This window comes from Oncorhynchus mykiss, chromosome 24 (assembly GCF_013265735.2).
Source record: "Oncorhynchus mykiss isolate Arlee chromosome 24, USDA_OmykA_1.1, whole genome shotgun sequence".
Taxonomy (NCBI): Eukaryota; Metazoa; Chordata; class Actinopteri; order Salmoniformes; family Salmonidae; genus Oncorhynchus; species Oncorhynchus mykiss.
In genome coordinates, this window is record NC_048588.1 from 536642 (window position 1) to 549007 (window position 12366).

At 43.8% G+C, this 12366-nt stretch overlaps 1 protein-coding gene across 12 annotated transcripts in view; it reads right to left on the reverse strand.

Annotated features, from left to right (window-relative positions):
* Window positions 1-372: 372 nt before the first annotated feature.
* Window positions 373-12366, reverse strand: part of dock10 (dedicator of cytokinesis 10) — a 177770-nt gene continuing 165776 nt past the window's right edge. For 11 of the 12 annotated variants that reach the window (XM_036961951.1, XM_036961950.1, XM_036961946.1 and 8 more), the window contains 4 exons: window positions 10948-11138; window positions 4542-4642; window positions 4075-4213; window positions 373-1866 (listed from right to left, as the gene is read on the reverse strand). In XM_036961951.1, the coding sequence (XP_036817846.1) occupies window positions 1819-1866; window positions 4075-4213; window positions 4542-4642; window positions 10948-11138 (479 nt within the window). In that variant the 3' untranslated portion in view covers window positions 373-1818. The remainder of the gene's footprint in view (window positions 1867-4074; window positions 4214-4541; window positions 4643-10947; window positions 11139-12366) is intronic. The other variant, XM_036961949.1, reaches the window with a different exon arrangement.

The following is a 12366-nucleotide window of genomic DNA, read 5'->3' on the forward strand; positions in this document are numbered from 1 at the left end:
GGCCTGAGGTCACACACTTTCCTGTAGGCTTACCTGGAAAACAAGAGTAACAATATTGTCCGCTATCATCCTCAGTAATTTTCCATCCAAGTTGTCAGGCTTGTCATTGTTGACAGACAACAACAAAAATTATTAACCTCTTCCACACTCACTTTACGGAATTCAAAATTACAATGTGTGTCTTTCATAATTTTGTCAGTTATGCATGGGAATAGGATGCCATTTGGGACACATCCAGAGAGACAGAGTACACGCACACACACACACACACACGCACACACACAATACTGTAGATTCAGAATTTGTTTTTGGTATGTCATGCCTAAGTTTGCTAATCTTGCCAATGAAAAAAATAGTAGTTTGCAATAGTAGTTGGCAATATCAGTTTTTTTTATTATTCAATTTGCCCAAAACGTCATTTAAGGTGCTCTAAAGCTTTTTAATATCATTCTTTATATAATTTATCTTTGCTTCATATTACAGTTTCTTCTTTTTGTGCAGCCAGACTTATTGCATTAAGTTGGTCTTATACCCGTGCATTAACACTGTAATTACTCTAGTAACATTGTATTGACACATTGTTACATAGTAACTTCAGTAATTGCATTGTATTGGAGTTCAACTGTTATTCTCAAAGGGGAATAGCATATATGTAGCCCTTATGTTTGTTTGTACCGGTATGTAAAGAAAAATACTTCTAGAGAGAAATGGGCACTTACCCTGTGGTTTAGGGACGTTAACAAATTTTATTCAAATGTTATACATAAAACTTTAGTTTGTTCATTCTTTTGTTCATTCTTTTTTTTATTTAGCCAAACAAAAAATCATATATTTTTTTAAATATTAATTCTTATTTACAATTTAAAACAGTACAGTAAATAATAACAACATTATCAATAATAAAAATGTTATAAAACATAAACTTTCCATTTGAAAATTTGTGAGCTGGGAATTCCAGAATGTTAGGATACAAAGTAGCTATTGGGAGTTGCTGTACATTCAAACAGGAACTAGAGGTGTGTTCAATCAAATAAGAATTAGGCTACATGTCAATCTGTTCAGCAGGACACCACGATGTGGAACATTCTGACAGAAATAAATGTGGAACAAACAAAAATGTCTCTCTGCCGTATAGAAGAAGTAATCATGTTGGCTGTATTCATGCTATTTCTATCTGCAACATCAACAATGTTTGACTACTGAATGTGACCCTAATTTCCTTTATAGAATTCCTTGAACTGTCATTTTACAATACCTTTTGGAATTGCTAACCACACAGGTGGCAAACATTTGCGGCATAAAGATAACCAACAGAATATGGACAAATTATGATCGACATGGTTGTGGCCAGAATTACAACCAAACGTTTGCTCTGTTGAACGCACCTCGAGCTCATTAAGGTCACCATTTTCTAAAGGGATGGGGCTGGGGAGAGAAGGCGTGTGTTGTCTGTGTGTGTATGTGTACAGAGTAAGGAGATGAGACGGTCGGCAGGGGAGTGAAAACATGGATTGAGCCTTAAAAACAAAACAAAGTAACAGTACAGCAGCCTGATCTACTGGACATCATCATCATCATCATCATCACCAGGACTGGACGCCATACAACTCCAGACTACCATGATCAAAGTCTACAGACTTCTGGACTTCCCCATCCAATTCCCTTTTTTCCAGGTCCCATAAAGTCACAGTTCCAGTCCCCCGCTCTCCTTCCTGTATAATTCCTGGCAGGAGGGAGAACGACGTCTGTCATCAGGAGCCATTTTGGAGAAACGTGTCCTCCTGGGCATTGGCAGATTCCAACATACCTACTGGCTGCTCAGAAGGCACTGTGTCGTTCTGTTCCTGGTGGTCTTGTGTGAGGGATCTTGGCATGGAGGAGAGACATGGATAGTAATTTCATGTTTCAAATCACACAAAAAGACACTTGATGAATGTATGATGCGATCACACACGCAGGCACGCACACACAAATACACTGCTCAAAAAAATAAAGGGAACACTAAAATAACACATCCTAGATCTGAATGAATGAAATTCTTATTAAACACTTTTTTCTTTACATAGTTGAATGTGCTGACAACAAAATCAAACAAAAATGATCAATGGAAATCAAATGTATCAACCCATGGGGGTCTGGATTTGGAGTCACACTCAAAATTAAAGTGGAAAACCACACTACAGGCTGATCCAACTTTGATGTAATGTCCTTAAAACAAGTCAAAATGAGGCTCAGTAGTGTGTGTGGCCTCCACGTGCCTGTATGACCTCCCTACAACGCCTGGGCATGCTCCTGATGAGGTGGTGCATGGTCTCCTGAGGGATCTCCTCCCAGACCTGGACTAAAGCATCCGCCAACTACTGGACAGTCTGTGGTGCATCTGATATAGGATATTTTTTTTAAATTAACATCACAATGAATAAGATGACGGGGGGGGGGGGGGGGGGTAGCACTCCTGTTTTGAGACATTTGATGCATACACCCTCAGTTCTCTAAAGAAACAGCAGTTTCTATGTTTTCTGGGCGGTTCCACAGTTGGTGGCTGGAGTGAGACATGAGGTCCCAGATGTGCGGATGGAGGGCTATGCGGGCCCCCAAAGAAATGCCACCCCACACCATGACTGACCCACCACCAAACCAGTCATGTTGGAGGATGTTGCAGGCAGCAGAACGTTCTCCACGGCGTCTCCAGACTCTGTCAAGTCTGTCACATGTGCTCAGTGTGAACCTGCTTTCATCTGTGAAGAGCACAGGGCACCAGTGGCGAATTTGCCAAACGTCCTGCACGGTGTTGAGCTGTAAGCACAACCCCCACCTGTGGACGTCGGGCCCTCATACCACCCTCATGGAGTCTGTTTCTGACCGTTTGAGCAGACACATGCACATTTGTGGCCTGCTGGAGGTCATTTTGCAGGGCTCTGGCAGTGCTCCTCCTTGCACAAAGGCGGAGGTAGCGGTCCTGCTGCTGGGTTGTTGCCCTCCTACGGCCTCCTCCACGTCTCCTGATGTACTGGCCTGTCTCCTGGTAGCGCCTCCATGCTCTGGACACTACGCTGACAGACACAGCAAACCTTCTTGCCACAGCTCGCATTGATGTGCCATCCTGGATGAGCTGCACTACCTGAGCCACTTGTGTGGGTTGTAGACTCCGTCTCATGCTACCACAAGAGTGAAAGCACCGCCAGCATTCAAAAGTGACCAAAACATCAGCCAGGAAACATAGGAACTGAGAAGTGGTCTGTGGTCACCACCTGCAGAACCACTCCTTTATTGGGGGTGTCTTGCTAATCGGCTATAATTTCCACCTGTTGTCTATTCCATTTGCACAACAGCATGTGAAATGTATTGTTAATCAGTGTTGCTTCCTAAGTGGACAGTCTGATTTCACAGAAGTGTGATTGACTTAGAGTTACATTGTGTTGTTTAAGTGTTCCCTTTATTTTTTTGAGCAGTGTATATATGCTGAGAGGTTAGTATAATGCACAGCACAGTGCCACTTGCTCCAAAATGGTAAAGTGTGTGTGTGTGTGTGTGTGGGGAGGGAGGGGGGGGGGGGATTGTGTGACATACCAGTCTTAGAAATGATAGTGAGGGAGATGTTAGAAAGAGAGGAGCAGAAACTGAATGAGAGGATGTGTCTATGCAGCTGAGATCCATTGAAAGAGATCAAATGAACAAAGAAAACAACACAAAGATGAGACCAAGAGACAAAACTCTGGTTAGTCCAGAAAAATATATGTGTAAAAATAAATAATGAAACAATGATATCAGAGCAAGTAATGATGGATTAAAAAGAGTGTACCACACGAAGGTGAACAAAAACATTGATAAGATGAGTGTGAAGGTTAGTACTGTAAGTAGCTAGGCTTGACACATGCAGCCCAATGGCCGCATATACCAAGCTTCTCACAATAGGAGTTCTGATATAGGATATTTTTTTTAAATTAACATCACAATGAATAAGATGACGGGGGGGGGGGGGGGTAGCACTCCTGTTTTGAGACATTTGATGCATACACCCTCAGTTCTCTAAAGAAACAGCAGTTTCTATGTTTTCTGGGCGGTTCCACAGACCTGCTCGTTCATGACAGTGGAGAGCTCGGTGAGCATGTCCCTGTAGTGGGCCCTCATCTCCTCCTGGTACTCCAGCTGGTCCTCCTTGATCAGCCGCTCGTTGACGTCCAGCGCCTGGCCGCACGCCTCCGCAAACTGCCTGCAGGGCCAGACAGAGATTGTTAGGGCCAAGGGCCAAGAGTTTTCCCTGTCCTGATCATGTGACCTGATCTGGAAAAACTCTGGGTTCTAGTTATCTTGACCTGAATTGACCCCAACCCTTTTGCTTTAGATGTATCAAATGCATCATCGATCTATGTGTGGCGCAGTTGGTAAGGGTGTGGCTCTAGCAACGCCAAGGTCGTGGATCCAATTCCCACAGGGGTCATATACACATACTAAAAATGTACTTTTTGGATAAAAGCATCTGCTAAGTGGTGCATAAAGGTATTTTCTTTGATCTAGGTCATGAAAAGTGTGAAGAATACCTGAAAATCTCCTTGAGCAGTTTGACTTGGTTGTCAGGGTATTTCTTGGCATTTTTCTCTTCCAGGAAGGCTCGGGCATAGGCCATGGGCCCTGCATTCACCTGTAAAGTAAGTTAATGGTTATTCACCTGCATAATTTTCAACAGACAGTACAATATGAAGAAATTAGTATTGAGGGTAATGCTAATAATGCAAGAGGCTAATACTAGTGATGGGAGAGGCTAATGCTAATTCCGTGGTTGCCATGGCGCCATGAGGTCACTTAGGCAGAGAGCTCCTGTACATTTTGTATATAATTAATACATTTCCCAGCAAATCTTTTGTTTTAAGAATAAACAATTAATATACCAATTTTTTTAATTATTTATTTGACTAGGCAAGTCAGTTCTTATTTACAATGACGGCCTTCCGAGGAACAGTGCCTTGTTCAGGGGCAGAACCTTGTAAGCTCGGGGATTCGATCCAGCAACCTTTCAGTTACTGGCCCAACGCTCTAACTAGGCTACCTGCCACCCCAGAATCCACCACAGACTTTTAAAACTGAAGCTGGCAAGTAATTTGTTTGTTGTATTTAATGTCAGCTAGCTAGCTGGTAATTGTTTTGATTCGAAGGCCAGTCATGTGTCCGGAGGTTGAGGATGGAGAGAATCCCAAATGCATGACCTTCCCTTTCATGACTGATGATCAAATTAAATAAAATTGTATTAGTCACATTCGCAGAATACAACATGTGTAGACCTTACCGTGAAATGCTTACCTACAAGCCCTTAACCAACAGTGCAGTTCAAGAAATAGAGTTAAGAAAATATTTACCAAATAAAATAAAGTAAAAGAACTATAAAATGTAACACAATAAAAGAACAATGACGAGGCTATATACAGGGGGTACCGGTACCGAGTCAATATGCGGGGGTACAGGTTAGTTGAAGTAATTTGTACATGTAGATAGGGGTGAACTATGCATAGATAATGAGTAGCAGCAGTGTAAAAAACAAATGTGTGTGTGGGGGTGTGTCAATGTGAATCATTTGATTTATTTTTCAGCAGTCTTATGGCTTGGGGTTAGAAGCTGTTAAGGTGCCTTTTAGTCCTAGATTTGGTTGTCTGGTACCGCTTGCCATGTGGGAGCAGAGAAAAAAAACAGTCTATGACTTTGGTGACTGGAGACTTTGATCATTTTAAGGGCTTTCCTCTGACACCGCCTAGTATATAGGTCCTGGATGGCAGGAAGCTTGGCCCCAGTGACTGGGCAGTACGCACTATCCTCTGTAGTGTCTCATGGTCAGATGCCGAGCAATTACCATTCCAGGCAATGATGCAACCGGTCAGGATGCTCTCAATGGTGCAGCTGTATAATTTTTTTGATGATCTGGGGACCAATGCCAAATCTTTTCAGTCTCCTGAGGGGGAAAAGGTGTTGCCGTGCCCTCTTCACGACTGTCTTGGTATGTTTGGACCATGTTAGTTCGTTGGTGATGTGGACATCAAGGAACTTGAAACTCTTGACCCGCTCTACTACAGCCCCGACAATGTTAATGGAGCCTGTTTGGCCCGCCTTTTCCTGTAGTCAATGATCAGCTTCTTTGTCTTGCTCACATTGAGGGAGATGTTGTTGTCCTGGCACCACACTGCCAGATCTCTGACCTCCTCCCTATAAGCTGTCTCATTGTTGTCGGTGATCAGGCCTACCACTGTTGTGTCGTCAGCAAACTTAATGATGGTGTTGGAGTCGTGTTTGGCGACGCAATCGTTGGTGAACAGGGAGTACAGGAGGGGACTAAATACACACCCCTGAGGGGCCCCAGTGTTGAGGATCAGCGTAAGAGATGTGTTGTTGCCTACCCTTACCACCTAGGGCCGGCCCACCAGGAAGTCCAGGATCCAGTTGCCGAGGGAGGTGTTTAGTCCCAGGGTCCTTAGCTTAGTGATGAGCTTTGTGAGCACTATGGCGTTGAACACTGAGCTGTAGTCAAAGAACAGCATTCTGACATAGGTGTTCCTTTGTCCAGGTGGGAATGGGCAGTGTGGAGTGTGATTGAGATTGTGTCATCTGGGGATCTGTTGGGGCGGTATGCGAATTGAAGTGGGTCTAGGGTATCCGAGAGGATGCTGTTGATGTGCGCTATGACCAGCCTTTCAAAGCACTTCATGGCTGCCGAAATGAGTGCTACGGGGCGGTAATCATTTAGGCAGGTTACCGTCGTTTCCTTGGGCACAGGGTCTGCTTGAAACATGTAGCTATTACAGACTCGGTCAGGGAGAGGTTGAAAATGTCAGCGAAGACACTTGCCAGTTGGTCCGCAAATGCTTTGAGTACACTTCCTGGTAATCCGTCTGGCCCTGCGGCTTTGTGAATGTTGACCTGTTTAAAGCTCTTGCTAACATCGGGTACCGAGAGTGTTCTCACACAGTCGGCCAGAACAGCTGGTGCTCTCATGCATGCTTCAGTGTTGCTTGCCTCGAAGGCATTTACAGTTGAAGTCGGAAGTTTACATGCACTTAGGTGGTAGTCACTAAAAGTCGTTTTTCAACCACTCCAAACTTTTTGTTAACAAACTATAGTTTTGACAAGTCGGTTAGGACTACTTTGTGCATGACACAAGTCATTTTTCCAACAATTGTTTACAGACAGAATATTTCACGTATAATTAACTTATAGTTCACAATTCCAGTGGGTCAGAAGTTTACACACACTAAGTTGACTGTGCCTTTAAACTGCTTGGAAAATCCCAGAAAATTATGTTATGGCGTAGAAACTTCTGATAGGCTAATTGACATCATTTGAGTCAATTGAATGTGCACCTATGGATGTATTTCAAGGCCTACCTTCACACTCAGTGCCTCTTTTTACTGGACATCACGGGAAAATCAAAAGAAATCAGCCAAGACCTCAGAAAAACAATTGTAGACCTCCACAAGTCTGGTTCATCTTTGGGAACAATTTCCAAACACCTGAAGGTACCACGTTCATCTGTACAAACAATAGTACGCAAGTATAAACACCATGGGACCACGCAGCCGCCATACCGCTCAGGAAGGAGACGCATTCTGTCTTCTAGAGATGAACGTACTTTGGTGCGAAAAGTGCAAATCAATCCCAGAACAACATTAAAGGACCTTGTGAAGGTGCTGGAGGAAACAGGTACAAAAGTATTTATATTCACAGTAAAACGAGTCCTATATCAACGAGTCCTATACCGCTCAGCAAGGAAGAAGTGACCGCTCCAAAACCGCCATAAAAAACCAGACTACGGTTTGAAAACTGCACATGGGGACAAAGATCGGACTTTTTGGAGAAATGTCCCCTGGTCTGATGAAACAGAAAATAGAACTGTTTGGCCATAATGACCATCGTTATGTTTGGAGGAAAAAGGGGGAGGCTTGCAAGCCAAAGAACACCATCCCAACCGTGAAGCACGAGGGTGGAAGCATCATGTTGTGGGGGTGCTTTGCTGCAGGAGGGACTGGTGCACTTCACAAAATAGATGGCATCACGAGGGAGGAAAATGATGTGTATATATTGAAGCAACATCTCAAGACATCAGTCAGGAAGTTAAAGCTGGGTCGCAAATGGGTCTTCCAAATGGACAATGACCCCAAGCATACTTCCAAAGTTGTGGCATAATGGCTTCAGGACAACAAAGTCAAGGTATTGGAGTGGCCATCACAAAGCCCTGACCTCAATCCTATAGAAAATGTGTGGGCAGAACTGAAAGAGCGCGTGCGAGCAAGGAGGCCTACAAACCTGACTAAGTTACATCAGCTCTGTCAGGAGGAATGGGCCAAAAATTCACCCAACTTATTGTTGGAAGCTTGTGGAAGGCTACCCGAAACGTTTGACCCAAGTTAAACATTTTAAAGGTAATGCTACCAATTACTAATTGAGTGTATGTAAACTTCTGACCCACTGGGAATGCGATGAAATAAATAAAAGCTTAAATAAATCATTCTCTCTATTATTATTATTATAACATTTCACATTCTTAAAATAAAGTGGTGATCCTAACTGACCTAAAACAGGGAATATTTACTCGAACTAAATGTCAGGAATTGTGAAAAACTGAGTTGAAATGTATTTGGCTAAGGTGTTTGTAACCTTCCCGACTTCAAATGTAGCTTGTCTGGCAGGTTTGCTTCATTGGGCAGCTTGCGTTTGTAGTCTGTAATAGTTTTCCAGCCCTGCCACATCCGATGAGCGTCAGAGCCGGTATAGTAGGATTCAATCTTTATTCTGTATTGACGCTTTCCTTGTTTGATGGTTCGTCTGAGGGGATAGCGGGATTTCTTATAAGAACTCAGATTAGTGTTCCGCTCATTGAAAGTGTCAGCTCAAGCCTACAGCTGTTACCTGTAATCCATGGCTTCTGTTTGGGAGATGTATGTACGGTCACTGTGGGGACGACGTCGTCAATGCACTTATTGATAAAGCTGATGACTGAGGTGGTATAAACCTCAACATGTTGTTGTTGTTTTCTAAATTGCTTGTCTTTTTTGTGTTACTTTACAGCGCTTTGAGATTCTTTATGTCATGAATAGTGCTATAAAAGTTGAATAAATTATTAATATTATTAGAGGCTAATGCTAAAGATGCAAGAGGATAATTCAAAATAATATAGAGGCTAATGCTAGTGATAGAGGGCTACATAGAGGAAGCATGAGATGATAGACAGTAAGTAGCTTGTGCTGCTTCACCATGATAGATAATCCAATATCGCTCTCTGTTACTGCAACAGCGTGTTAAGATCAGCCTGCATAATGCTGTCAGTCTGAGCTGAGCTGTTTTCACACATTTCACTGTATTTACAGGGGAATAGGGCTGGGAAAAGCCTGAGAAGAGGCAGGATTATGGAGAGCATGGGTCTCTGCATAGACTGTTTGGTAATAATATACCACGTGTGGATAAGTGCAAGCGTGTGTGTGTTCATGTTAGTGTGTGACCAGTGCCTTTGGTGCCGTTTCATGAGCAGTGCTTGGGTGTTGGGTGGGGGGGGGGGGGGGGGGGGGGGGGGTCAGGTTTATGGTTTGCTCAACATTGTAGCCTAGAGACCAACTGTTCTTGCTGTGGTGAGAGAGAAGCATACCTGCAGCCTATCTATCACAGGACTAGAATAAGATTAACTTTTTATTATCTCTCTCCCTCGCTCTGCTCTGATAGACATGAGCCTGCAACTATTATCTCTCCAGCCTGGCACTTCATCGTCATCATCATCCTTATAGAATCATAGCTGCGGAAAGGGTACTGCAGCAACCCTGACATATTTCAATAAATTTGCCAAAGTAATATAATTACTGCTGTCTGTTCAGAAATAAATGAAATAACTCAGACTACCACACCAGGAGTAGGCCTATAATGTAGCCACAGCCACATTTTTATTGCCTAGCTGTGGATTGTGTGTAGACCAATTACAATGCATAGCCTACAGTCCGGAATGTGCGTCAAATCTGTCAGTGAACAGGCATCTCCCAATATTTAAAATACAATTGTGGGAAAACATTGGTTGGAAAGCAAATGGCTCTTGTTGAAAAAAAGAAGCCTCTAATCTGTCTGCAGAAGCTAACAAAAAATGGAGAGATATGCTTTTGGCTCGAGCACATAGGCCATGTCTGGTGAGCTGCGCATTATTGAGTGAGTCAGTGAAACTGGAAAGCCTTTTTCAGAGCTATAATTTCTTCCTCATATTGTACAATATGTGTGTCTCCACACACCTACTGTAGGCCTGGGGTGTTGATGGATTCAAGACAGGGTATTTTCTATTGATCTTATTCTTATTCTCAGTTGGTCAGTGTCAAAGTAGCCTGCCGTTTTAATCATATGTACGGTATTAAACAATGTTATGCTTAAGTCTCCAGTCATTATAAAATGCTTTTATAAAAGGCAATATTTTCCCCATGTGTGCAACTTCTGCAAGCACCTCTACTCTACTGCTCTACGCCACTATGCAAATGAAATTATATGCATGCAATGCTTTATTATAAAGGTGTGTTTTTCAATGCGTTCTTGTACCTCAGAGCCCCCACTGGACACCCCACTCTCACACACACTTTTTGCTTGGCACCTCCCAATTTACAAATGAAGCATACATTTGCATTTAGGAAAACAGCTAACTTCCTACACATTTTTGGGGGTTTGGGGAGGTGGGGTGCATTCTACGCCAGGGTGTGTGTGTGTGTGTGTGTGTGTGTGTGTCAGCTCAGCTATGTCTGAACTCACTTATGTGTGTATGCATGTTGTTGTGTGTGTGTGTGTGTGTGTGTGTCTGTCTGTCTGTCAGTTGTGTCGGACTGTCAGCTCAACCCACTTGAGTGGTGGAGTGTATGTTTGTCTGTACACTATGTGCATGTCTTCTCAACTCAACCCTTCTGTGTGTCTCTCTACATCTTTCTCCTCCTCCACCCCTAACCTTACCTTGACGCTGACGCTACCCTGTAGTTTGAGCTGCAGCCGGATCATGTCCACCTCTGCCATGGCACACAGCTGGTTGAGCTCCGACACTTTGCAGGACATCTCGTCGATGGCCACCTCGATGGGGTTCATCTCCGTGCTCTGCTGCTCCATCACCTGGATACGTTTTTTCAGGTAGGGGAAGGTGGAATTCGCTGGGTGGGGGGGACAGAAAGGGGGAGGAGACACAGGGTATGAGGAACCAATTGGTTAATCCTTGTGGTCCTGGGTGGCTCAGGCATGAGTAGGGAGCCAGGACTGGGTTTGATACCCACTGGGGCTACCCATATGAAAAAATGTATGCATGCACTACTGTAATAACTCGCTTTGGATAAAAGTGTCTGCTAGATGGGATATATTTTATTGTATTAAACCAGAACTGTTGGGTTTGTTTGGGAATTGTTGTCCGATCTTTCTTCCATTTTGAAGGGAAAACCATTGAAACTACACCATAACTTTACTGGTCAGAATAGGTCACCAATTACAGCACTGGTCAGTATACTAGTGATTCAGACAGTTACGGCTCAGTATTTACTGGTTACTCAGACACTTCCTAGTTAGTATAGTATACTACCATACAAGCTAATGGCTCAGTGGCTATTTCGGCCACACCCGTTTAAGACAGGTGTATAAAATCGAGCACACAGCCATGCAATCTCCAGAGACAAACATTGGCAGTAGAATGGCCCGTACTGAAGAGCTCAGTGACTTTCAATGTGGTACCATCTTAGGATGCCACCTTTCCAACATGTCAGTTCATAACATTTCTGCTGCCTCGGTCAACGGTAAGTGTGGTTATTATGAAGTGGAAACGTCTAGGCGCAACAATGGCTCAGCCACGAAGTGGTAGGCCACACATGCTCACGGAGCGGGAACCCCGAGTGCTGATGCGCTTAGCATGTAAAAATGGTCTGTCCTCGGTTGCAACACTCACTACCGAGTTCCAAACTGCCACTGGAAGCAACATCAGCACAATAACTGTTCGCCAGGAGCTTCATGAAATGGCTTTCCATGTCTGAGCAGCCTCACACAAGCCTAAGATCACCATGCGCAATGCCAAGCGTCGGGTGGAGTGGTGTTAAGATCGCCGCCTTTGGACTCCGGAGCAGTGGAAACGCGTTCTCTGGAGTGATGCATCACGCTTCACCATGTGGCAGTCGGACAGACGAATCTGGGTTTGGCGGATGCCAGGAGAACGCCACCTGCCCCAATGCATAGTGCCAACTGTAAAGTTTGGTGGATGAGGAATAATGGTCTGGGGTTGTTTTTCATGGTACGGACTAGGCCCCTTAGTTCCAGTGAAGGGAAATCTTAATGCTACAGCATATAATGATTTTCTAGACGATTCTGTGCTACCAACTTTCCCTTTCTGTTTCAGCATGA